This window comes from Erythrolamprus reginae, chromosome 6 (assembly GCF_031021105.1).
Source record: "Erythrolamprus reginae isolate rEryReg1 chromosome 6, rEryReg1.hap1, whole genome shotgun sequence".
Lineage (NCBI taxonomy): Eukaryota > Metazoa > Chordata > Lepidosauria > Squamata > Dipsadidae > Erythrolamprus > Erythrolamprus reginae.
Genome location: NC_091955.1, coordinates 28502011 through 28528204, shown reverse-complemented (window position 1 = coordinate 28528204; position 26194 = coordinate 28502011). Strand labels below are relative to the sequence as shown.

The 26194-nt window shown below is 37.0% G+C and overlaps 1 protein-coding gene across 4 annotated transcripts in view; it reads left to right on the top strand.

Moving 5' to 3' along the window:
* PTPRZ1 (protein tyrosine phosphatase receptor type Z1) overlaps positions 1 to 26194 on the top strand; it is a 155521-nt gene that overhangs the window by 104050 nt on the left and 25277 nt on the right. For 2 of the 4 annotated variants that reach the window (XM_070754740.1, XM_070754741.1), the window contains exons 12-22: positions 648 to 1575; positions 9393 to 9522; positions 12830 to 12921; positions 17455 to 17540; positions 19333 to 19353; positions 19485 to 19581; positions 20948 to 21030; positions 23799 to 23933; positions 24574 to 24708; positions 24897 to 25060; positions 25451 to 25586. In XM_070754740.1, the coding sequence (XP_070610841.1) occupies positions 648 to 1575; positions 9393 to 9522; positions 12830 to 12921; positions 17455 to 17540; positions 19333 to 19353; positions 19485 to 19581; positions 20948 to 21030; positions 23799 to 23933; positions 24574 to 24708; positions 24897 to 25060; positions 25451 to 25586 (2007 nt within the window). Of the gene's footprint in view, positions 1 to 647; positions 4162 to 9392; positions 9523 to 12829; positions 12922 to 17454; positions 17541 to 19332; positions 19354 to 19484; positions 19582 to 20947; positions 21031 to 23798; positions 23934 to 24573; positions 24709 to 24896; positions 25061 to 25450; positions 25587 to 26194 lie in introns of all 4 variants that reach the window. The other 2 variants (XM_070754742.1, XM_070754739.1) reach the window with 2 other exon arrangements.

The window sequence follows — 26194 nt, the reverse complement described above, 5'->3', positions numbered from 1 at the left end:
GTACATTTTGTATCAGTAACTATTATCAAGATAGAGGGGAAATTATCATACATAGAGCTTATTATTGGATGGGAATCAATGTAATTCATGACATCTAATGAAAATATTTTCTGGTTCATTACCATGTGCATTTCTTAATAGTGATTATGTATATCACTGAAAACATTTGGTATGTTTGCAAAATTCTGGAATATTGCTAATTCCAAAAACAACATCGATTCTACTTTTGGCAGTCTTTTAAAAAAAGATAATCCATAGAGAGATCATATTTCAGTACTCTATTATAGGTGTCTCCAACCTCTAGGCCACAGACCACTGCCAGGCCATTTCAGAACTGGACTGTTCTGAAGCGGCAGATGAGCGTGCACACAGCTCCATTTGGGTGAGCAGCAGCACAGGTGCTCACCACTCACACAAATGGAGCTGTGCACATGCATGCACTTACATGTAACCATTCTCTCCTCCCCACCCCCACCCCCAGCCAGTCTGCAAAGCCAGGGGCTCACTTCTCTGCTTCTATACTTCTATACTCTGCTTCTATACTTCTACAGAAGTACAGTTCTTTATAATATCTTAGCTAATTTATTCAGGCATTATTTAAGAAGACATTAACTAAATTTTACACATGTTTGTTGCCTGTTTTATAGGAGGAAGATGAAATGGAAGATGAAAGGACAGGGTTGTATGAAGAAGCTACTGTAATTGCCAGTAGAGATTCAACAAACCAAATACAAAAAAGCAAGTACCCTTTTACCACATCTAGCTACAGTCAGGAAAGAATGGAAACAAAATTCAATGAAGATGGGACACAGAGATACCTCACAGAAGAGAAAGACTTATACGATCGTTCCAAAACAATTTTTCATCAAACTTCCCCACCTATCACTGAAGGACTAAAGGAGGAAGAGGATAAGACCATGGAATTTCAAGCCGCAACAGCAATTGTTCCTCCTGCAAGCAGCTCCACCAAAGGTAATGAGGAAGAGTATGCACACACTTTTTCTGGCAATGAAACAACCATAGAATCTGCTGCTGATAGTAATGAAGATGATATAGAGGTATCTGCTTTTAAGCCTGACCTAGAAACTGATGACTCTTGGGGTTCCATTCCTATCACCTCTGCTACCCGGTTAGTTACTATGGAGACATCTCAGGAAAATACTTTTAGTTCTGGAAGTCCAGACACAACCACACAGGATGATCTTTCTCAAAACTATGTCAAAATTCTATCAGAAGACATGTTACCCTCAAAAGCAAAAGAATCTGCCCCAAAAATATCTGCAATCAATGAAAATGAGTGGTATCCTAATAGCACAGATAGTACTGCTGTTACATTGGATAGCAAGGATCTTTCTAACATTAATTCCCCTATTCCTACAACAGCACTTTATCCTAATGATCCCGAGGGGCAACAAGATACTCCAGCAGCAGTTACAGTATTGCTACATTCTTCTACCTTTTCTCTCTCCTCTTCTGAGTTATCATCTTACTCTGTCTCATCAAATTCTGAAGAACATGGCTCTGCTTCTTCTGGAAGTGAGGTACTCTCTCAGACAACTCAAGCAGTTTATAATGGTGAGATACCACTTCAACCTTCCTACAGTAGTGAAGTGTTTCCTCTAGTCACCCCTTTATTGTCTGACACTCAGTTGCTCAACATTTCCCCTGAAGCATCAAGTAGTGATGTGACCTTGCATGCTACACCTGTATTTCCCAGTGTTGATGTGTCATTTGAATCCACCTTGTCTTCCTATGATGATGTACCTCTGCTTCCATTTTCCTCTGCTTCCTCCAGTAGTAAAATGTTTCACCATTTATATAAGGTTTCTCAAACATTTCCACAAGTTGCTCCAGCTATTGAAAATGATAAAGGGCCCCTGCATGTTTCTTTGACATTGGAGGAGGGTGGCACATTAACCCAATCACGCCTCACTCAGTTTTCTGACGTGACATCATATCAGATGGTCCATGCTACTTCAGAGACATTGAGATTTGGCCATGATAGAGCTCACTTGTTATTTCAAGTGGAACCATCCAGCAATGATTTCAATGGGCATGGAGTGTCTACAATGTCTGAGTCTATTTATGCTTTATCTGGTAATGTGGGCTCTCCTCAAACTGTTGCTGCTTCTTATTACACGTCTGAATTTGTGCATGAGTCTGTTGGCACATTTCATCGGGGTCCATTGTTTATCGGCTATAGCAATATGCTGGTGCCTACGCCTTCTTCTGCAGTCCTGCAAGCTGATGCTTTTCTTCGGCCTCCATGTTTTCTTTCTAGTGAAATGGATTGCTCTGAAGCTCATTCTGGTAGTGAGTCCCTTTTGCCTGACACAGATATTTGGTCGGTACTGAAAGCTTCTTCGCATGTTCCTTCCAGTGAAGTAATGTGCAGCACACCTGTATTCACAGGTGAGGTTGAGACAACTCCCCCAAATGGTGTAATGCATGGATATGACAAAGGACTGCAAATTTCTGATTTCAGTGAAATGGCTTCTCATACTGAAAATGAAATGACTGAACCTCCTAGATATGTTTCTAATTATGAAATACTTAAGCAGGATACACATCCTCAAGAAAGCCTCATTACTGTCTCTAGTGCAAAGGGAATCCTGCCAGGATCTATTGCTTTTCCTGTTACTAAGGTGTTTGATTATTATGTTAGTAAGCGCTTGGAAAATGTTCCTATTCAGTCTTTGCATGTTACAACTCCAGCCTTTGATGACACTTTGCTTAAGCCTATGCTTAGTGCAAGCTCACAGCAAGCTTTCTCTACCCCTGCTTCTAGCAAAGCACTGCCTTCTCCCAGCAAACAGTACTTTTACTGGGCTTCAGCTACCCTAAATAATATTTCATTGCTGCAAAACTCCTTTCAGTCCTCCAATGATGATACAGTTCGTAAAACATCTGTGGCTGGGGATCCAGTACTGGTTGAAAATGTTACAAATGGTCATAGTAGTAGCTCTATTTTTAACCCAATATTGCCTCAAATGGCAACAAATGCAGCTGAAAATAAAAAAGTATTGCATTCTACATCAAAACCATCTGCTGCAAATATATCCCATACTGTTGGTAAGGCTATCAGTTCACCAGAAAGTTTAACATTTTCACATATAAGTGATGAATACATCTCTCCCTATTTGCATAAGAATGAAGACATGCAACAGGTTTCTCCTTCCCTGTATAATAATGGTGTGCCAAATCCACCAACCAATTTTGAAAATAAAAATGCTTTGTCCCATAATGCAGTGAATACAGTGACTATTCCTATTGGGCCAACTGAAATATTGCCAAAGGCAGCTATCTTTCCTCACGGTTACAGCCTTTCAAATGATTTGCCAAAGGCTGAGCCTTTCACTTTATCCTCAAGTGTTAAGATAGTTGATGTGACATTTTCTATGCCTGAAATCATTTCTGATTCTATTCAGTATTCCTCTATCAATGCACCAGATATACATAGTCCTCTTATGGCTGATTCTTCCAGCAGTGAAGGCAGCAAAAGTTTAAACCCTCTATTAATTCCCACTCAATCGCTCCCCACAACCATATCTGATTCTGAACCGTGGTCTTCTCTTGTTGATCATGAATATGATGAGTATGATAGTGGCTTGCCCGTAAGTGGTTGTCACACATGCATTTCCAACAGAGAAACTCAGGAAGAGGTAGATGAGCCAGATACTGGCCTAAGCAGTGTGAACAGTCATCAGAACATAATTAGAAAACTACATTTTGAAAGGCTTCATAAAAAGGAAGCAAAGAAAACCCTCAGTTCTTTGCCAGAGCGTACAGTTTCTGATGAGACGGACCAACTCAAGCAAGCATCAGTTCCAGCCATGGCTCCAAACAGGAAGATGAAGAAACACGGCGATCAGGCTTTACTGGATAATTCCATCCAGACTCTTAGTAGCCCATTGCAGAGAACATTAGAATCTAAATCTTGGGCAGTTTTTACCACTGATGAAGAAAGTGGTTCTGGCCCAGGTACCTCAGATAGCATAAATGAGGAGATGTCGACAGATTTCAGTTTCTTTGATGCTAATGAACATGACTTGGAGGGGGTAGTTGGAACAGGTAACTCAGAATTAACCTCTGGACTGCAACAGTCATCAATAGAATTCATATCTAGAGCTGTCTCCACAGTATTCAACATTTCTGAGGCAGGTTAGTTGTGGGTGGGTATTTTTGATTTGCATAGCTATAGCAGTCTTCTAATTTGATTTTAATATCTTTTTAAAAATGGATTGTAACTTGGAGGCAATACTATGAGAAGACCCATGTTGATTCAAAACAATGTGTTCTTTGAATATAGGAAATGTTCATTAATATGACACCTTTTGGAGATTAAGTGCAAAACATTTCTTTATGTTAGCTTACGTTCTAATATAATACAAAAGAAAAAAATGAATTGGGGTAGGAAGAAAACAGCATAGTATTGACTTTTAGAGCTATGAATTGATCATATAATATTTGGCTGGAATAGCTGAGGATAAGACAATTCTTGGTAAGGAAAAGCTTTTGATCTCAATGTTTTGGCATAAGGGCTTTGCTATTTGCCCTCACACTAAAACTGAAAGAAGAATTAAATATCTTTTTATATATCAATATGACTTAATTTAAAATAAACATTAAGAAATATAGATCAGTTTTTTATTCACATGATATAATGCAATGTCAAAATTACGGACTCATACAGATTTAAATTTGATAAATTGAGTAAATTGCACACTGAGGCTGTAACTGTAGAGGGCAGTATTATATAATCTTTTATCTTTTGTGTATAGGAAACAATTGTGTCTTTAAGTTTTTGACAATTGACAATTTAAGTATTCAACAATTTGAGCTACTGTGCATGGTTAGAAGGCTAAAGATTCTGAGGAATACATTTTTTTCTTCTTTTTTTCTTTTTACCTTCACTGAAATGACATTATCGGTATCCAATATATAGATTTTAGATCATCACAAGAAATATTCACCATCGGAACAATCCAGTAAAATGTATACCTATGTGTCACACTGAACAGCTTTCCAGGAAGATCATCAATCAGATTATTGACAATTTGTATAAAGGGTAGAAATGAAAAGTACAGTTTAGAGTCAAAAAGTTTTTAAAAGTTAAGTACAGTGATATCTCATCTTACAAACCCTTCGTCATACAAACTTTTCGAGATACAAACCCGGGGTTTAAGATTTTTTTGCCTCTTCTTCCAAACTATTTTTACCTTACAAACCCAAGCCGCCACCATTGGGATGCCCCGCCTCCGGACTTCTGTTGCCAGTGAAGTGCCTGCTTTTGCGCTGCTGGGATTCCCCTGAGGCTCCCCTCCATGGGAAACCCCATCTCCAGACTTCCCATGGAGGGGAGTTTCCCATGGAGGGGAGCCTCAGAGGAATGCCAGCAGTGCAAAAACGGGCGCTTCGGCTGGCAATAGGGGTGAATTTTGGGCTTGCACGCATTAATCGCTTTTCCATTGATTCCTATGGGAAACATTTTTTCGTCTTACAAACTTTTCACCTTACAAACCTCATCCTGGAACCAATTAAGTTCATAAGACGAGGTATCACTGTAAAGACAATACATTTAATTTATTCTAATTAACAATAAAATATGCATTTCACCCTAAACAGCAATTAAAGGATACATTAGAACTGTTGCTTAACAGGAAGCAACCCTTGTATTATAACAGTACTTCTTCCACTTTGCTTTATTTTTATTTCAGCAGAGCAGCAGTTAAACATTAATGTTTTCTATGAAGCAATATTTTGCTAATCAACTAGAAATCTATGTATAGGAAATAGGAGTCTTGAGTAAGCCTGAAGTTGTGTAAATGTTTTCAACTCTAAATGAATGGATTGAATATTAGACTTATGCAGTGGTGGGCTTCACTTACCTTTGCTACAAGTTCAAGAATGGAAATGTGCACACACAACACTTCTGCTCATGCGTAGAACTTTCTGCTCATTTGCAGAATGTCCATGATGATGTCTGCATGGGTGGGTGGAGCCTCCTGCCACCGCTGCTGGTTCGCCCGAACCAAGGCAAACCCGTAGCAACCCACCAGTGGATTCTATCTATCTATCTATCTATCTATCTATCTATCTATCTATCTATCTATCTATCTATCTATCTATCTAGCTAGCTAGCTAGCTAGCTAGCTAGCTAGCTAGCAAAATGCAAGATTTGGTTATCTGACCCTTTGACTCTAAACCATATTATTTATTTATTTATTTATTTATTTATTTATTTATTATTTATTTATTTATTATTTATTTATTTATTTATTTATTTATTTATTTATTTATTTATTTATTTATTTATTTGACTTTTATGCTGCCCCTCTCTGAGAACTCGTGGTGGCTTACAACATATAAAATAACAATATATCACATCCTGAATCCAATCAATAATTAATAATCTAAAACTCAAAGACCGTAAAAACACTCATACCCATTCAGTCCACTAACTTGCATAATGTTTGTTGGCCAGGGGCAGAAGTCTAATAGCCACAAGCCTGGTGACACAAATGAGTCTTGCGACTATTACGGAAGGCAATGTATGAGTAAAGCTTTTTTGTCCCTAAATAAATGAGGTCCCTCATTGTAATCAGTCATCACTACCTTTAAAGCACTTACAGATTGTTACCATATCTGAATTGCAGAAATCTAGAAAACTATAAGACAGCAAAACAGAGAGATTTCTGTATCACTTTGATGCCACTCATAGTTCATATTATGCAGCACAGAATAAGGCTGACCACTGTGTCATCAGCAGTCTGCCATGACTAATTCTATCTGAACTCTACAAACCTAACCAAATGCCAAGGTACTTCTGTGGGTACCAAGGTAGTTAGTCTTCCAGCAGACCATGATGCGGGTATGGGGGGGGGGTCCAGGAGGGGTTGCAATTCTAGCAGATCCCAAAGTGATAATCATTTCTGCTTCGACTGCATTTATTCCACTTTAAACAAAAATACCTGTTATTGATTGATTGATTGATTTGATTTGATTTTTATGCCATCCTTCTCCTTAGACTCAGGGCAGCTTACAACATGTTAGCAATAGCACTTTTTAACAGAGCCAGCATATTGCCCCCACAATCCAGGTCCTTATTCCAAGTGTGCACGGGTGTAGTAAACAAATAAATATTGGTAAGAGGGATGGTCTCATTAATAGCATTCCTGTAGCATTAGGCAAAAAAATAGATTAAAATTTTTCTGTTGCTCTCTCTAAATAGCGTTTAAATGCTGCCCATTATTCTCCATTCACTAAACAGTATTAATAATAATAATAATAATAATAATAATAATAATTTATTGGATTTGTATGCTGCCCCTCTCCGTAGACTCGGGGCGGAAAAGGCAGGGAGAAGCCTTGTGTGGGGCCTCTCTAGGAATCTCCTGGGAGGAAACAGGGCCTCCACCCCACCCACCCCTGTGGTTTCCCCAATAGCACACATTATTTGCTTTTACATTGATTCCTATTCGAAAAATTGCTTCTTCTTACAAACTTTTCTACTTAAGAACCTGGTCATGGAACGAATTAAGTTCATAAGTAGAGGTACCACTGTATTTGCAATGCTCATAAATACCCCTGTCTCTTCAGTGAAGGAAAAAAACCTCTTTAATGCTATTACATGTTTTTATTTTTATTTTCTGCATTAAAATCACATGAAAATTCTAATCAGATTATGCAAGTCAGATCTGTATAAATAAGACAAACTTAAAAGCAGAAGAATTAGTTGCCTTGAACAGATTCTTGACTGTCAATAGTGTTAAATAGATTATTTAAAAGGCTGCTTACTTTTTTTTCCTGTGCATTCTGATGTATGAAATACATGTTTTATCTCCTTCCATTGTCAGTAATATAAATTATTGAAATCTGAAGATCCAAAGGAAAAAAACCTCAATTGTTTTTACAGGCATTCAGGTGTTCTGTTCAGTCTTGTGTAGCTGATAGCTTACAATAGAGAAGCCTAATGTTATTTTAGATGCTAATACATGTGTACAGTTTGGTATGAGTAGTGACTGCCTTTTTCCTTTAGGATTTTGTGAAGTTTTATGTGCACCCATCTCTTTCACACAGCACCTACTTTTTCATGATGTTACAATGAATGAAGTGCTATTTGCTATTTGGCTTTTCATTCCTTTTTCTGCGCTTTCAAAATCTGCTTAGAAGGATCACTGCCCTCTTTGCAGAAGGAGAAATCAATTTTGATAGCCATATCCATTCTGTTGATTGTTGGGCATAACTCCATGGGCCACACAATGTCTAGAAATCATTGTCAGGATCTCTTAAGTGTAATAATAGTTTATAATTGATCCCCATTTTAAAAAATCAGGGCTAATTTCTCTAGTCCTGTGATGCAATTTAAATATAGACTTTTCTAACAAATAGGGTATTTACTAAAATATAAATTACTTAATTTGGCCCAAAAAAGCATTTTCAATTTGTCTTAATACAATCATTTGTTTCAGATAGTAAATTTCCAAATTTGGCACCCTGTCATGCTGTCTTCCCCAATCCCATTGTTATTATTGTTTTCATTTTCAACTAAGAGCTCAGATTTATGTATCGGTTACATAAATGCATTTATATTGTCATTGCTGGGAAATTTACTTAGAAATATTTTACAATATGTGCCTTTGTCTCCAGACTATGTTAATATTTCAAATATACTCTGTGAAGATTTAGAAGATTATAATTGTAGCTTTTAGCTTCTACTCTTTTCATGAGATCATTACAATATATTTATGGAACCATTTATAATTACATACCTGCCATTTGATATCAATATACTAATGAAGCAAAGCAGACATTTTGATACAAAAATTCTACAATTTCTTCCAAGTTCTCGTGGCAGAAAGGTTAAGTCTTGTCTATTTTTGGGTTGTATTATTTTAGTAAAATCCTATTTTCTTATGGGAGTTGCAGGTTTGATCTTCAATGAAGCCTTTAATTATAAAGAATAGAAATGATAAGTTAGAAGTAGTAATTGCATCCTATCCGCATTAAACCATAGGGAAACATATGAACTTATTTTTATTATTTCTAATCACAAATAAAGTACTTGCCTATTTTATTATTCTGGATTAAATCAAACCTGATTTTTTTTTCACCATAAAGATCATGAATAGCAAATGGGATTCTGGACTCTGAGGGGGGTCAGTTGCTTAAGCCTGACTTCTGCTTTGCTGCCTTTTCTGTCTATTTCCTTTAAACTGGTTTGCAAATGTGCATGTGCTGTCTATACATACACAGTTTTATGCACATTTTGCTCTATGTGCTAAAGCATTAGGGTAAGTGACAATAACCTAGGCTTCTGAAATCATGGCCAATTATGTGGTGTCTTTTGCCAAAGTTTAAATATAGGCTGTTTCAATTTTCTCCGACTGCAGAAGCAAGTAATAGTAGCCATCAATTGATTATTGGACTTCCAGAACAGAAGACAGTTATACCCCTTGTGATTGTATCAGCCTTGACATTCACCTGTCTAGTGATACTTGTTGCTATTCTAATATACTGGAGGTAAGATTTTCTTTTTTATCAGCCTCCTTATACTCTTACGTGTTTGTTAATAATTTCTCTGCCTGATACTGGTAAATCCTGTTTGGGTAATTTTTTAATAGCGAGTTAATAAATTAAGATGAATGAATTTAATAGAAAACCATAATTGAAAGTCTGAACATAATGGTTCCTTGTTTGAAATAAAATTTCAACCGTGTTAAAATGCTGCTAAAATATTAAGAACAATCCTAAATATGCACTGTGATATTGAGCAAATGATGGATGATACTTCTTCAAGTGAAGTAACACATTGTGCTAGATAAATGGATGGTCTTCTGGGTTATGTTACTTATTCTATGACCACTTCTTTGAATTGTTGAGGAGATGATTTTTCCACAATTTAAGATCCAAGCAAATTACTGGTATAAAGATGCACATATTTGATTAGGCACAAGAAATATTTGCTTGAGCATATTTTGGTGAATTCCTAGTTGTTTTTAATGGCACTTTTAAACCAATTCTGTTAATATCTGTATAATGTGAAAACCCATATGGATATTGTGATTATTAGTACTATGTGTAAAATAGAAGTGCAGTGTTTTCAATTGATATGAGAGATTGGGAACATCATCACAAAAAGGTGTGAATTTCAACTAATAATTGGATCTCAGTTTGCAACATTGTCTCAAAACACAAATTTATCAGATTCATGTTAAAATGCAAATAAAGCAACATTTCCTATCTTTCTTGCCTTCTTGGCACATCTTAATTCTGGATGTGGTAAAATCGCACAAAAACAGATGAGGAATATTAAAATTGTTTTGTAGAGCAAGGAATTAATTACATATTGCACTTAACATATATAATTTAGAGTCTTACAGGGCATTATGATTCCCCATCTTCAGCTCTTCAACATTTACAGCTTTATCTCAACGGAGGTTGATGACATTTTCATTTTGTCCTGCTAATTATTATTATTTTTATTTATTATAATTATTATTAATTGTTTATTTTTGCCAGTTTGATTTGTATTTTGGCCATTTCATGAAATGTTCAAATCCTATGGCAATGTCTAATCAATTCACCTATGAATTGTCCTTGCAGCTAAACCTGTTCTCCATAGTCTTGTTCTTGCTCAATTATTATAATATAATAGTAAATAATAATTGATGATAAATAACAGTTTGTGATTAGGCAGTAGCTAGCTGATAACACTTGCAAACACACACACAAATACACATGAATACCCTCTTTCCCACCTATGGCTATTAGGAGCGTGCCTCCTTGTCCTCTTCAGGCCATTTTTCAGCCTCAAAGCCTGCAAATTCTAACTCCTGCTGGACTTGAACCAATTTTCTGCCACTTTCCCAAAATAAGAAATCAATTGCTGTACTTGCCATGTATTTGAGGTTATTCTTTCTACAGCTGCTGCTGTGTTCAGATCCCTCTTTCGACACCATTTAATACTGGTGTCATGTAAGAAAAGACCAGTGCTGTCTCATACAAGAACAAAATCTTTCCTTCTGTCTTAACACAGAAATATTCCAGAAGTTGGAACTCTGCTTGGAATATTTTGCGACTTAAACATCTAAACTGCGCTTGATTTGAATTGAACTGATTTAACTTAGTAAACCGTGTTAATTAGCTGAATATTCTTCTATTATTTATTTATTTATTGGATTTGTATGCCGCCCCTCTCTGGAGACTCGGGGCGGCTAACAGCAACAATAAAGCAGTGTACAATAGTAGTCTGATGTTAGAAACAATTAAAAACCCATTAATATAAAAAACCAAACATACATACACACATACATACATACATACCATGCATAGAATTGTAAAGGCCTAGGGGGAAGAGGATCTCAATTCCCCCATGCCTGACGGCAGAGGTGGGTTTTAAGCAGCTTACGAAAGGCAAGGGGGGGCAATTCTAATCTTTGGGGGGAGTTGGTTCCAGAGGGCCGGGGCCACCACAGAGAAGGCTCTTCCCCTGGGTCCCACCAAGCGACATTCTTTAGTTGACGGGACCCGGAGAAGATCCACTCTGTGGGACCTAACTGGTCGCTGGGATTCGTGCAGCAGAAGGCGGTCCCTGAGATAATCTGGCCCTGTGCCATGAAGGGCTTTATAGGTCATAACCAACACTTTGAATTGTGACCGGAAACTGATCGGCAACCAATGCAGACTGCGGAGTGTTGGTGTAACATGTTTTAGTTGTTCAAATTTTAAATATTATTTCTTCTTATATTTTAACTTAGAGTTTTAAAAAAACTAATTTATCTTGATATTTCCTTTTTCCTTAGCAAAAAAATTATTGAAGCATAATGCAACGAAGTCTATTAAGTCCATTGTAAAATAATTTTATGTACACTATAATATATTAGTATTTAAATCAGTGAAGCATAATAGTTTTGAAAATTTTTAAAAATCCAGTTTCATTAATTTATGTAGTAGCCAGAAAACAAATACAAAACTGCATTGTTTGAAATCTGAAGTTGATTACTACTGTTTTTAATTTGTTAATAGCATGCCATTACCAGATGCTATTTCTATTATCACATCTGGAGTACTGAAAGAATATTCAAATTATGTTATGCAGCACAGTAAATGTTTTGACTTAAATTCTTTGTTGATCAATGAAATGTTCTATAATCTATAATAAATGGGCATAGATGAGGAGTGCAACAGGGTGATGATCATTAGATTAATTAACCTTTCCTCCTTGAATTTTAGCTGTTTTATGTGAAACTTCTAGAACCTCTTCACAACGGTTTATTTTTTCATTAAATCCAATATCCCTGGAGAAACATATCTCAGTATAATATAAAAAGGTATTTGAAAGAGCAGATCCAGGATTAAGCTAGCTGGCTTATGAAAAAGACCTGTTAAGGAAGCATTTGGATTTGATTGTAGTAATAGTTTTATTATCACTGAAACATTGAACTTGATTATTAAGTACTGTATATGTGTTTTGGTGGTACACTCTTGCCCCATGACAGATGTCTGCTATATTTTCTGCAACTTCAGGTAAAAGTTGTATTTAAAAAACAAATGATATCATATAATGTTTTGGTGTGATCTAGCCAAAATTAAAGCTTGAAGGTGTCATATTTTAAAACTGTCATTTATAAACCAAGGCAATATAAATGTATTAAACTGTGGCTGAGGAATGCCCTATTATTTGGAATATACTGTACTGGTGTTGACATGTAGGTGTCAGAACATATGTGTTTCAGTCATGATTCAACAGACAAATAACTGCATGTCATCTTAATATTGGGTGGAACTATCTTATATTTATGTGAAGTTTTGTTTTCTTTTGTTTTAGGAAATGCTTTCAAACTGCACACTTTTATTTAGAAGATAATACATCCCCCCGAGTGATATCCATTCCCCCAGCACCAGTCTTTCCTGTGTCAGGTAGTGTGCTTCTAAATTATTTTAGGAAGAATGACAAATTTTAATCATGGTAATTAATGTGTCGTTTCAGTAAATAAAATTGTGAGTTGAAGAAGAGGCATGATATTAGTGTGATATACCATATAATTATGTGTTGAATAGATATTTTCCATTTTGGTTTTTGCGCTCAGATTATAAAATCTAAGCATCCAGCAGAAAAACATCAAGATCAATTCTATATGCAGAATAAGAAGTTTATGTTCTCCTGCATTTGGGTATCTGAGCAGAAGCCTTTTCTAGAAATTTCTGAACATAGAAACATAGAAGACATACCTCTAGCTATGCAGCCAAGCATCCTACTTGCTTTTCCTACTGCCCGACCACACTGCTCACCCATTTTGAGACTGTCAGAAATCACTACCCCTAAATCCTTCTCTTCTGAAGTTTTTGCTAACACAGAACTGCCAATGCAATAGTCAGATTGAGGATTCCTTTTCCCCAAGTGGATTATTTTACATTTGGAAACATTAAACTGCAGTTTCCATTGCTTTGACCATTTATCTAGTAAAGCTAAATCATTTACCATATTACAGACCCCTCCAGGAATATCAACCCTATTGCACACTTTAGAGTCATCGGCAAATAGGCAAACCTTCCCTACCAAACCTTCCCCTATGTCACTCACAAACATATTAAAAAGAATAGGACCCAGAACAGACCCTTGTGGCACACCGCTTGTAACCTGTCTCTGCTCAGAATACTCGCCATTAACAATAACATGGTAGATAATCATAATCACTTTGAAATGTAATCATGAGTGACTCTTAGGTCTTCTGTATTTCTAAATGTGGTTCCTAAAAGGCAAACATATTGTTTCACAATTTTATATTTGTGAAACTATGTAGGAGCACAAAGCAAAGACATTTAAACTTAAATCTATTTTATCATCCCCTGTGCCACCTTCATTATTAACAATGGCTCTATATTTAGCTTTATAGAGAATATATAAAGTTTAATTACCATTTGTAGATATTAATCCAAAATCAGTTCTGAGGAGAAATAAAAGCCAAATGTATGTGCCTTGCATTTAAGAATATATATATATATATTTTAAAAGTTAAATTCCAGGATTAATCATCACATAGGAAAAGCACAAAGAAAAGGCTGGCCAAAGAGTCCTTTTCTGGATAAAAGTGTATAGGCGCTATCTCTAGCATTCTAGCAAGCTTCAATAAACGACAATCACACTGTCAGCAATAAGCATCTGCAGTATGCTCACAAAATGATATTGAGCAATTTTCTAAATAAAATTGTATTCAAGAAGATTTATTTTATGCTGTGTTCCATCTTGTTGAAGTGAACTTTCTAAGCAGCCTAACAGTTGCAAACAGAGCTTCATACAACTTATCTTTCTGTTTTAATTATTTATTTTGCAACATCTGGATCTTTATCCCTTGTGTGTTTATATGTGTAGATATTCATATAAGTTTAACCCACTTTATATAACATGTAATTTTTATGCCTATTACAAGGGTGTTTGTGTCTTTTACCTATAGTGAAATTGTATGGCTTTGTATTTAAAAGAAAATTAACATATAGTCTAATTTCATTAGGAAATACATTTTGACAGTTTCCTTCGCCAAGGTGTGAAGTTATTCTTGCACATTCATGCAGTTTTATGCAGGTTTGAACTGCTAATTTGATCTGTGCATTCAAGCCTATTCAAATAAAAGAAGAACAGATGAATCCTAATACAAAACAGCAAATTATTGTTAGCTGAAGCTTTAAAATGTTATTTAACTTAAATAAGGGAACATCTGCTGACATAATCATTATTTATTTATTTAGTTAGTTAGTTGGTTCAATTTGTATACAGCCAAACTCCCTAAATTACTTGTGTAGATTTTTTTCAATGTTTATTCATCATTTGAAATTACAAATTATGACATAAGAAAAACAACATACAAAGCAATCTATTGATCATAATTGGGGGGGGGGGGTAGTTCAATATCTCATTTTTAATAAGATTTTATTTTATTTATTTTATTTTAATTGGACTTGTATGGTGCCCCTCTCCATGGACTCGGGGAGGCTCACAACATATAGCAAAATACATAACAATAGTTTGTCCAATTAATGTACTAAAAAGAATTCTTAAAATTCTAATTTTAAAACATTCATTCACATTCACACATTAATCACGCTAATGGCATTCATTGGACAGGGGAAGGTCTAATGTCCCCAGGCCTGATAGCAAAGATGTGTTTTTAGGCTCTTTCGAAATGCAAGGAGGGTGGGAGCAGTGCGAATCTCCAGGGGTGAACTGATTCTCTTCCCCTAGGTTCTGCCAACACTGTTTGGTCCACGGGACCCTAGAGGAGATTAACTGTGTGGGACCTCACCGGTTGCTGGGATTCATACAGCAGAAGGCGGTCTCGGAGATAGTCTGGTTCTATGCCATGTAGGGCTTTATAGTCATAACCAACACTTTGAAGAAGATAATCATAGTATCCCTCTAAAAAAACATTCAGACACAAAGTTAATTAAACTTTTATCGCAGAAAATATTTATATATACTTTAGCCTTTTAATAAATTGAGGACCTGAAAAATGTATAGGTATCCCACTGAAGTTATGTTTATTTATTTGGAAAATATTATAGCTACCCATTTAATATGTAGATTTCATCCAGCTAAAAACAGCCAACAAAAACAATTAAATAAATACCTTATTTTTGGAGTATAAGACACACCTTCTTATCCGCAAAAAGAGAGGGAAAACTTGGCTACGTGTTATACACCAAATGTAGCCCTAACTAACCCCCACCCTTTGGTTTCTGCCTCCCAGCAATTTACCTCTTTGCAGCAAGCAGCCCAGAGCCTGATTAACACAAGCCACTGATTATATGCCTCCTGACCCTCAGTTGATTGATTGAAGCTGCAGGCAATCCCATGTGCTAAAATGAAAGTGAAACAAAAGCTGCATGGAGGCAAATTGCTGGCAGGGAGAGGCAAGGCAGAATTTTATTTTCTTGTGCTAATCAGACTATGCTGAAACTGGCTGTTGCTTGCTGCAGGGAGGTTAGGCAATAGTTATAAATAGCAATAGAATGTTCAAATTATTAGTCTTATTTTTTAAAGACTACTTTATTATTGTTCTAGACAACAAAATGAAGAAACTTTTTAAAATAAATGTTTGATCTGAAGAGGCCCAGTTCTATTGTATATTATTTTAAATAGTATAGAATATCTATACTTCCAGAAAGCCACATCAATTTTAACAGGATATGTAAAAGTATAATCTGAAATGTAGTAGTGGTCCTGTTTAATATTAAGATAAGGCAGCTGAGCTAAACCCCAACTTAGTCATGTTTGGAGTAGATCTATTTAAATAATTGGGAGGAGCTAGTGTGGCTACATTTAAGAAAACTTTCTGGAATTTATATACTGCCATAATGGATATTTCTCCATTTCTTTGCTATTTCTATGGGTCAGACGCACATGCACAGAAATTATTTTTTATTATTATTATTTATTAGATTTGTATGCCGCCCCTCTCCGCAGACTCGGGGCGGTTCACAACACAATAAAAAAACAGTTTATAACAAATCTAATAATTTACAGTTTAAAATATTTTTAAAAAACCATTATTAAACAGACATACACACAAGCATACCATACATAAATTGTATAGGCCCGGGGGAGATATCTTAGTTCCCCCATGCCTGACGACAAAGGTGGGTTTTAAGGAGTTTGCAAAAGGTGAGGAGGGTAGGGGCAGTTCTAATCTCTGGGGGGAGCTGGTTCCAGAGAGTCGGGGCCGCCACAGAGAAGGCTCTTCCCCTGGGGCCCGCCAACCGACATTGTTTAGTTGACGGGACCTGGACCCTGTGGGACCTGATCGGTCGCTGGGATTCGTGCGGCAGAAGGCGGTCTCGGAGATATTCTGGTCCGATGCCATGAAGGGCTTTAAAGGTCATAACCAACACTTTGAATTGTGACCGGAAATTGATCGGCAACCAATGCAGACTGCGGAGTGTTGGTGTAACATGGGCATACCTAGGTAAGCCCATGACTGCTCTCGCAGCTGCATTCTGCACAATCTGAAGTTTCCGAACATTTTCAAAGGTAGCCCCATGTAGAGAGCATTACAGTAGTCGAACCTCGAGGTGATGAACAGTGTATATAATCTGTACTGTTTGCTGGTTGCTGGGAGGCAAATAGTTGGGAGACAGAGGCAGATTTGTTTTTTCATTGTTTTCCTCCCCCAAAATTAAGGTGTGTCTTATACTCTGGTATGTCTTATACTCCGAAAAATACAGTCATCTTCTTAAAAGTTTGAGGGGGAAAAAGTTAAAAAGAAACACTAAAAAACTCTGGCTAGAGTTTATTTCAAAAAGAAAAAGAAAAAAGAAAGGAATAAAATAAGGCACTCAATAACAATGTGGTTATTCTAGTTTTCAGGAGAACCAATCAATCATGGATCATAAGTACTTATTTACAATTACTTTATTTATCTTGTTTAAATTTTCCCCCTTTCTCAATTTACCTTTAAGATGATGTTGGAGCAATCCCAACAAAACATTTTCCAAAACATGTTGCGGATTTGCATGCCAGTAATGGATTTGCAGAAGAATTTGAGGTACAAATTATTGCATCCTTAAAATTAAAGGCACAGTTGAAAGTATATTCATAAGTGTGGGTGGGGGAATCAGATTTTTTGAAATTAAGAGAATGAAATGTGAAATGTCCGTATTTATATATGGAAAAGATGAGCACAAAGTGGACTGGGTAGGTGGCAATGATCAAGTTGAGTAGTTTTTCATCTTAACAAAGTTTCTGTATGAAAAGAATTTTTAGGCCTGTGTGGGGTTGAAGCACACTTTTAATTACTTTAGTAGAAACCTATAGTAATAAGGCTGCAAAAAGTACACATCTGAACTAACTTTAAAAAGTGCAAGAAACTATGTTTGGGCTTTTTCTGCACATGGAGCATTTGAAGAGGAAATTTTATTCTGACAGTGTCCTATAAATCTCCCCATCTCAAACTTACTATTATCCTGTACTCCCATTTCACATGTTATACATTTCATAGTTGAGGCTCACTGATGAGAACCTGGCTAAAAATCAAATTCTTAACTGCAATATGCTACTAAATGTGAATTCGGTTGAACTCTTTCATTTGACATGGTTGAATTAATCACCTCTATGCTTAAGTATAGGTCTCTTTTACACCCACAGTACTGTAGTTTAAACCTCTTAACCTTTTTCTTCTGCCCTTTCTTAACTTTTCTTCTTCTGCCCTTTCTTCTTTTTTACTGGACTTCTCATTCTATACTTTATGCTCTTGAAGCTGAGCAGTTTTGGGATTTTGACATAATTGGCATGTCGCACCTGAGAAGTGCTACTTCTGACCTTAATTCTGAATAATAAATATGAAAGTAAAATGGTTCTGTTCGCTATACTTCAACAGAGTGTGACCGAAGTACAGGAAAAGAAAAACATTTGGAAGTCTTGATCAATATGTAACAGAATAATACATTGAATTTTACCTTATTCGGTTTAACATCTTACATTTGGGAGATTCCCAATGTTTCATTTTTTGGTTAGTTTCATAAGAATACATGTATACATTATGATTTTCTTCTCTAGGAAGCAATATATGAATAGTATTGATATAAGGCATTGAAAACATAAAAAGTAACCTAATTTCTGTGTCTTGCATCAGTGAAATAGAAATTTAACTTCATTTGCAGTTCATGTATTTTACCAGTTTTATGCATGACATTATTTGCATGTTTTAATGGAAACGTTGCCATTAATATTTTTATTTGCAAAACAAGTTTGCATTTACCAAGCCACTTTCTGTTGAAGACAATACTACTGAAAAATCACAAGCATTTTTCTGCATTATGCATTGAAACAACAATCCATGATTTAAGATAGCAAAGTGATGTATTTTCACTGACTTCAATGAACATTGTAGGCCATATATCTAGGCCAGGGGTGTCAAACTTAAGACCCACAAGCCACATCTATTTGCTGGTAGAGGGTTGCGGGAGGACGTCCCAGCCAAAAACAGAGCTCAGTGGTCCATTCCCCCCCCCCCAGACATGCATAATGTCAAAACGGCCAAACTCTGGCCATATCACAAACCCCGAGGTCAAGCAAAACTCTGATACAGCCTTCAAGTTTGAAATCAAGTTTGACACCCCTGATCTAGGCAATAAAATTATATTTTAAAATTATTTTAATTGCATGCCTTATTATTGGAAATGCTCAGCAATGTTCAAGTATCAACATGTATATATCTATCGTATATATGTGTATCTCATAACCATAACTGCTTTCCATTGTATTTGTAATATATAAACATTCATTTGTGTGCTGTGAAATTTGATTTATTTTTATTTTTGCATTCATTCCTTCATTAGACACTGAAAGAATTTTATCAGGTAAGGAATTATTTAAACAAATCTTACTTTAGTAAAGAACTAGTGGCAAGATGTGGCTATTTGGTGGGGTGGGGCATGTATACAAATATACATCTGTATTTAGCAGCATGTTTCTATTTTTTTTCTCCCAGGAAATCCAGAGTTGCACAGTAGATCTAGGTATTACATCAGATAGCTCTAATCATCCAGATAACAAGACTAAGAATAGATACATAAATATTGTTGCCTGTAAGTAATTCTACATATTGTTTATTATAAATAGTAATATGCTGAGAAATTCTACAACTTGAATTAACATCCTAAAGTTGTTAATGTTAAGAAATATGATATAAATTAGCTGCTATATTTCTATGTAATTGGAGAAGCCATCTTGACTATTTGCTATAGAAGGAAGGTGAGGTATAAACAAATAACTTTACTATGTTTGGGTATTCCAATGAAACTTTAAAAAAAATCATAACAGTTTAATTTAAATGATAATGAATTTATAAGTCAATATGCACAGAACAGAAAACAATTTCTTCCCTCTCTAGTTACTACACATAATCTTTTGTCTCTCTAGGAACAGTGTGGATTATTTACAAAAGGAATACAGTAATACCCCGGTTATTGCGTCCCCGACCATTGCGAACAGGGTAATTTGCAATTTTTCAACCCGGAAGTCAAAACACCATCTGCGCATGTGTGCCCTTTTTTTCTATGGGCACGCATGCGTAGATGGCGCCCGGCAGATCAGCTGCTGGGCGGCTTCCCTGGGTCTTCCCCCTCTTGCTGGCGGGAGGGCGAGCAGCGGGCATCAGCAAGGAGTTTCCCCACCGCCCACGCAAACTCCTCGCTGCCGCCCGCCCTTCGCCCGCCCACGCCGTTCATTCTCGCCGCTTTCGAGCTGAGTCCTGAAGCGAATTCGCTCCGGGACTCAGCTCGAAAGCAGCGACAGCCAGCACGGAGAAGCCGTTTGCTGGCGCTGGCTGTCGGCGCTTTTGAGCTGAGTCCCGGAGCGAATTCGCTCCGGGACTCAGCTCAAAAGCGCCGACAGCCAGCGCGGCGCGGCTGTTTTAAAATGTCGCCGCCGGCATGGGGGGCTTGCCAGCACCCCCCGGACCCCCAACCCGGGTTTGGGGGGCTGCTAGGAAGCCCCCCATGCCGGCGGCGACATTTTAAAACAGCCGCGCCGCCCCCAATCTTCGGCTCCTCGCTAGCGCTGCGGGAGTAAAAACACCATCTGCACATGCGCAGATGGTGTTTTTACTTCCGCAGCGCTACTTCGCGAAAACCCGCTCATTGCGGGGGGTCCTGGAACGGAACCCTCGTAACGAGCGGGGGATCACTGTATTACACTAAAAACTCACATAGAAGCTTTCATATATAGCCAAAAACCCCTCTACTAAAAGTCATTATTCTCTCTCTCTTTGAATCCTGCATATTTTTATTTTGGTTTGTTTTCACTTTATTGTACTATGTTTAGAAAACAGGATAGTAGATGCGCTATAAATAATTTCTGAATTTTTAAATTTTAGTAGTTCACTATTGAGAAAGACTATTACTGTATTCCTGTTGCTAAAACATTCTTATTTTCACTTTCTTTCCAATGTAGATGATCATAGCAGAGTTAAACTTACCCAACTTTCAGACAAGGACGGAAAAGTTACTGACTATATTAATGCCAATTATGTTGACGTAAGTTTGCATCTTCCCAGATATGGTTCTTTTATTTTTGTTTGTTTCTGTGATTTTTGACCTTGGATCCCTGAAAGATTTCTCCTTTTCCAGCACTGGAAACAATAAGAAATTTGAGAGAAGTATACCAAATTGCTAAGAAAAAAAGAAAAAAAGAAAGAAAGAAAGAAGGAAAGAAAGAAAGAAAGAAAGAAAGAAAGAAAGAAAGAAAGAAAGAGACCCAGCTGGGAGCTTAAGCCACCCAACCAATAAAATAAATTAAGAACATTAATAAAATGTATTCTTTAGAGCAGTGTTTTTCTGCTGGCTGGGGGAATTTGGGGTGTTGAAGTCCACATCTCATAAACTTGCCAAAGTTAAGAAACATTGCTTTAGAGAATATTTATTAAGAAGGATGGAGAGGTCTTATATCTTTATAAGATATATATCATTCTTTGTATAAAAAGATATAAAGCTGTGTGCGTGGCTTGGTCATGTGACTGAGTGGGCATGACCAACTCAACGTCACTCACATCAAGGGATAGGGTTAGGGTTAGAGTTAGGGTGTCTGGCCTCCAAGTCTTCAACAAGATACAATTTCCCTGTCTATTTATTTACTACTATTGAGCATCAAAAATATACTATTTAATCCTATGTATAAATATACCATATGTGTACATATGGTATACATATTACATAGTATAGAGTGTGCATAGGCATGCAAAAATATATCTTCCTTCTTACTTACTTTCTTATCCCTCTATGTTCCTTCGTTCCTTCCTTCCTCTTTCTTTCTTTCCTTCCTTCCTTCTTTCTTTCTTTCTTTCTTTCTTTCCTTCTTTCCTTCTTTCTTTCCTCTTTCTTCCTACACTATATAAACTGTAGATAGTACAGTGGCACCTCTACTTACAAACTTAATTCATTCCGTCATCAGGTTCATAAGTTCGTAAGAAGCAGCAATTTTACCCATAGGAATCAATATAAAAGCGAACAATGCGTGCAATCCCAAAACTCACCCCTTTTGCCTTATTACCGCCAGCATTCGGATCCTTGTTTGGAGGCGGGGGAGGGGGAAGGAAAGACAGTGGAAGCTGCCTGGAGGGAGCCTCGTGGGAGGATTGACACGCGTGGGAAGCTGCTGGTGGCTTGTCAGCCGGTGGGGCTTCCACCCTTTTTGAAAGTTTTCAGCGACAGTGGCAAAGGAGAATTCCGGCGCTTCAGCTTCAGACAAGGCTCCCTGCCTCTCACTCCATGCCTGACACTCGCTTCCTCTGGGGGAGTCCCTTTAAGTCCCTTCAGGGCTCATTTGTGGTCGTAAAGAGGAGGAATGAAGGGGGGGAAATTTGAAGCCCCCTCTCCAAACAATGGATCTTATGCGAAGCCGTGTTGAAAATTTCCCACCCAGGCTAAGTTTCTCCTTGCCTTTGAAAGAGAATTTTTCTAACATGCCAAAAACATGCCCATGTTCCCTTTTCTGTGCTCAGTCCACTCGTGGGTTTTTTGACAGTGGCTGGAAAGCGGTGGGGGGTATTTGAGGGGACTCGGGACTCTAAGCAGGAAGGCAGACCCTCCTCCTCCTGGTTGGGAACAATGGGAAACTTTTATTTTAAACTTTTGGCGAGATGCCCCCCTTCCTCCCCCTCCCCCTCCTCCAGAGCCCTCAAGGACAGCCATGTGCTCCCCTTTGTTTCCGCAACCAAAGAAGTGGCAGCCAGTTGAAGTTGTGGCCCAGAGTCCTAATCCTGCTGCCATTTCACCTCCCTCCCTCCAGCGAGCCTGCGCAGCTTCTCCATATGGGAGAAACCGCTCTGAGTCCTCCTCGCCCCTCCTGCCCATTGGCCGGTTGAACTGCAACTGCTGCCCGCCAGGACCCTCCGAAGCCAGCCCGGCCACACCTGCCTCCACCCCTGTTGCCCGATGGGTGACGAAGCATTTGGGGGGGGATGTCTGGTTCGGGGTCCAGAGTTGCCTCCCCTCGGTGCTCCCAAGTCGAGTCGGCAGCTCCCCGCTTCTCTGAGCCTCCCCTCAGAAACCCCGAAGCCGGGATGACGCCACCGTAGCTCCATTCCCGATAGATAGATATATAGATAGATGGATGGATGGATGGATGGATGGATGGATGGATAAATGATTGATTGATTGATTGATTGACAGACAGAGAGACAGACAGATGGATGGATGATAGATGGGTAGATAGATAGATGATAGATAGATAGATGGATGGATGGATGGATAAATGATTGATTGATTGATTGATTGACAGACAGAGAGACAGACAGATGGATGGATGATAGATGGGTAGATAGATAGATGATAGATAGATAGATGGATGGATGAATGGATGGATAAATGATAGATAGATAGATAGATAGATAGATATCTATCAATCATCTATCTATCTATCCATCCATCCATCTTTCTTTCTTTTTCCCCTGTTTAAGATAAATTGCATATTGGTGTTTACCTCATGGGTCAAATAGCAGTTGATCAGCAAATGAAATAAATTTACATAAAATATTGGTCTCTCACAAAGCCATTCATGTTATTCCCTTTAAAAAAAACCCTATATAAAAGGATGCGAGAACCAGTCATCAATCCAATTCAGCTTGAAAGTCTGAGAAATCCATCCTCAAATATAACCTCAATCCAAGAAAAATATGTAATTTTTATTTTTCATTCCGTAAAAAAAAAAGATATACTTCTAGAGGAGTGCCTGAATCTATAATTGCATTTAAAAAATAGAACTACTGTCCTTTCATAAACTGTATTCTTTGCTTTGTTTCATGCAGGGCTACAACAGACCAAAAGCTTATATTGCAGCCCAAGGCCCTTTAAAATCAACAGCAGAAGATTTCTGGAGAATGATATGGGAACATAATGTGGAAGTCATCGTTATGATAACGAATCTTGTTGAGAAAGGACGGGTATAAACCTCTTAGTTAATATTCTTTAGTTTTATATGGTATATGAACTTATTAATAAAACCTATTAATTGAATGCTTTATAAACTCATGGAACAGAGGTTTGAAATATTCTTATGAAAACGACTCATAACAGTGGAAGACCTAATACTAGTATGAAGCAATCACTTGTACAATCATTAGAAAACCTGAGCTGTCCAAACTCAATTGAGAAGATTTTTTTTAAAATCTGCTTTTAATGCCACCACCACCACCCCTCTCTCTAGCTTTTAAAAGTGATAACTGCATTTCCAGGAATCTTGAAGGCAGAAGCCTGGATTTGATCTTATTTTCATTTGTATTGGTGAATTCCATAATTCTACAAAATTAATAAAAAACATTGAAGAAAATTGGAAAGAAAAGTATTAATCCTTGATTGAAAGTAATCTAATTTAGTGCTATTTTTCAAACACGCCATTTCCATGCCTAGCATTCCATTCAAATCAGATTAAATATTTTAAAATTCCAAAGTCTGGGGAACAATAACCGCCTTCACAGACACTTTATATTAGGTAGTCTCTTAGAGATGTTTACATGCACATGCTCAGACAGTTTACTAGTTAAAATAATGCCTTATTAACATTGTATGTTTCTTGGCTGTCAGAGAAAATGTGACCAGTACTGGCCTGCTGATGGCAGTGAAGAATACGGAAATTTTCTGGTGACACAAAAGAGCATTTATGTTCTTGCCTATTATACTGTGAGAAATTTCACTATCAGGAACACCAAAGTGAAAAAGGTAGATATTCTATTTGATTGTTGCTTATGTTTTCAATTTTATTGGGACCTGCAGGTTTTATTGTATTGTCTTGAATAATAGTACCATATTCATTTCATACATTGCCAGAGTCACATTGTGGGAGATACGGCTTCACCAAACTATGAAATAAATATATAATATGATTTAATTTTTATTCTATGTCATAGGGCTCCCAAAAAGGAAGGTCAAGTGGTCGTTTAATTTCTCAGTATCATTATACTCAGTGGCCTGACATGGGTGTTCCTGAATACACGTTGCCAGTGCTGACATTTGTTCGAAAGGCATCCTACGCTAAAAGACATGCTGTAGGTCCTGTAGTGGTTCATTGCAGGTCTGTGGTTCTTATCTTTCACTTGTTAGGTATTTGTTCCACTTCTCCCCTTTTAATTATTAGGATAAACATAATGAATCTCTCCATAAGTAAACTATATTTTCTTAATGTTTTCAATTCAAGTGAACTTCAGTCTGCTTTATTACTTGGCTTTCTCATTTAGGTTTCACTTTAATAAAACAGGTTTATTTATTTTATTTTTATTTATTTAATTGGATTTGTATTTGAATAATAAAGTGCAAATTGTTGTTTTCAACTATGTATAAGAAGGTATCAAGCCCTTTCTTCTGCGGGTGGCTTCTTTTGTGAATGAGTTGATATGAATTAATGAAAAAGTATTAATGCTTTTTCTCACATTTAGATATATTCTTCATTTTCAATGTTTAACAGTGCTGGTGTTGGAAGGACAGGAACATACATAGTATTAGACAGCATGCTCCAGCAAATTCAGCATGAAGGGACTGTCAACATATTTGGGTTCCTGAAGCATATTCGAACACAAAGAAATTATTTGGTGCAGACAGAGGTAAGAAAAAAAAGGTTTGCTTTATGGTGATAAATAAAGTGGGAGGAAGGGGAAGAGATAAGGGAGGAGAGTTACAATAACAGGAGTAGGATTAATATGGGATAATAACTAGCAGTAATTATGTTAGTAATAATAATAATAATAATAATAATAATAATAATTTATTAGATTTGTATGCCGCCCCTCTCCGAAGACTCGCTATTATATAGGAAAGACAGATGAAACAACAAAGAGTTAAAATAAATAGATTAGGGAAGATTATCACTGAGTTCGATAGTGGAAGACATTTAGAATTAGGGATAACATATAGATTAGGGAAATATATAGAATAGGGAAGATTATGACATTGCATTTAGCAGTGAAAACAATTAGAATAGGGAAGATTATTGCACTGGGATTGCCAGTGGGGTTTATAGATTAGGGAAGATTATCACACTAAGAACAGCAGTGGAAAATATCTAGATTAGGGAAGAATATTAATATTTTGTGGGTTTTTTCTTTTTTAATGGAGGATACTTTTTGCATAAAGTAATGGAGTAATAATATTTTATATTTATTTTGATTTGTTAAAGTAGAAATGACATACTGATATAATGAAAGAAGTGAAA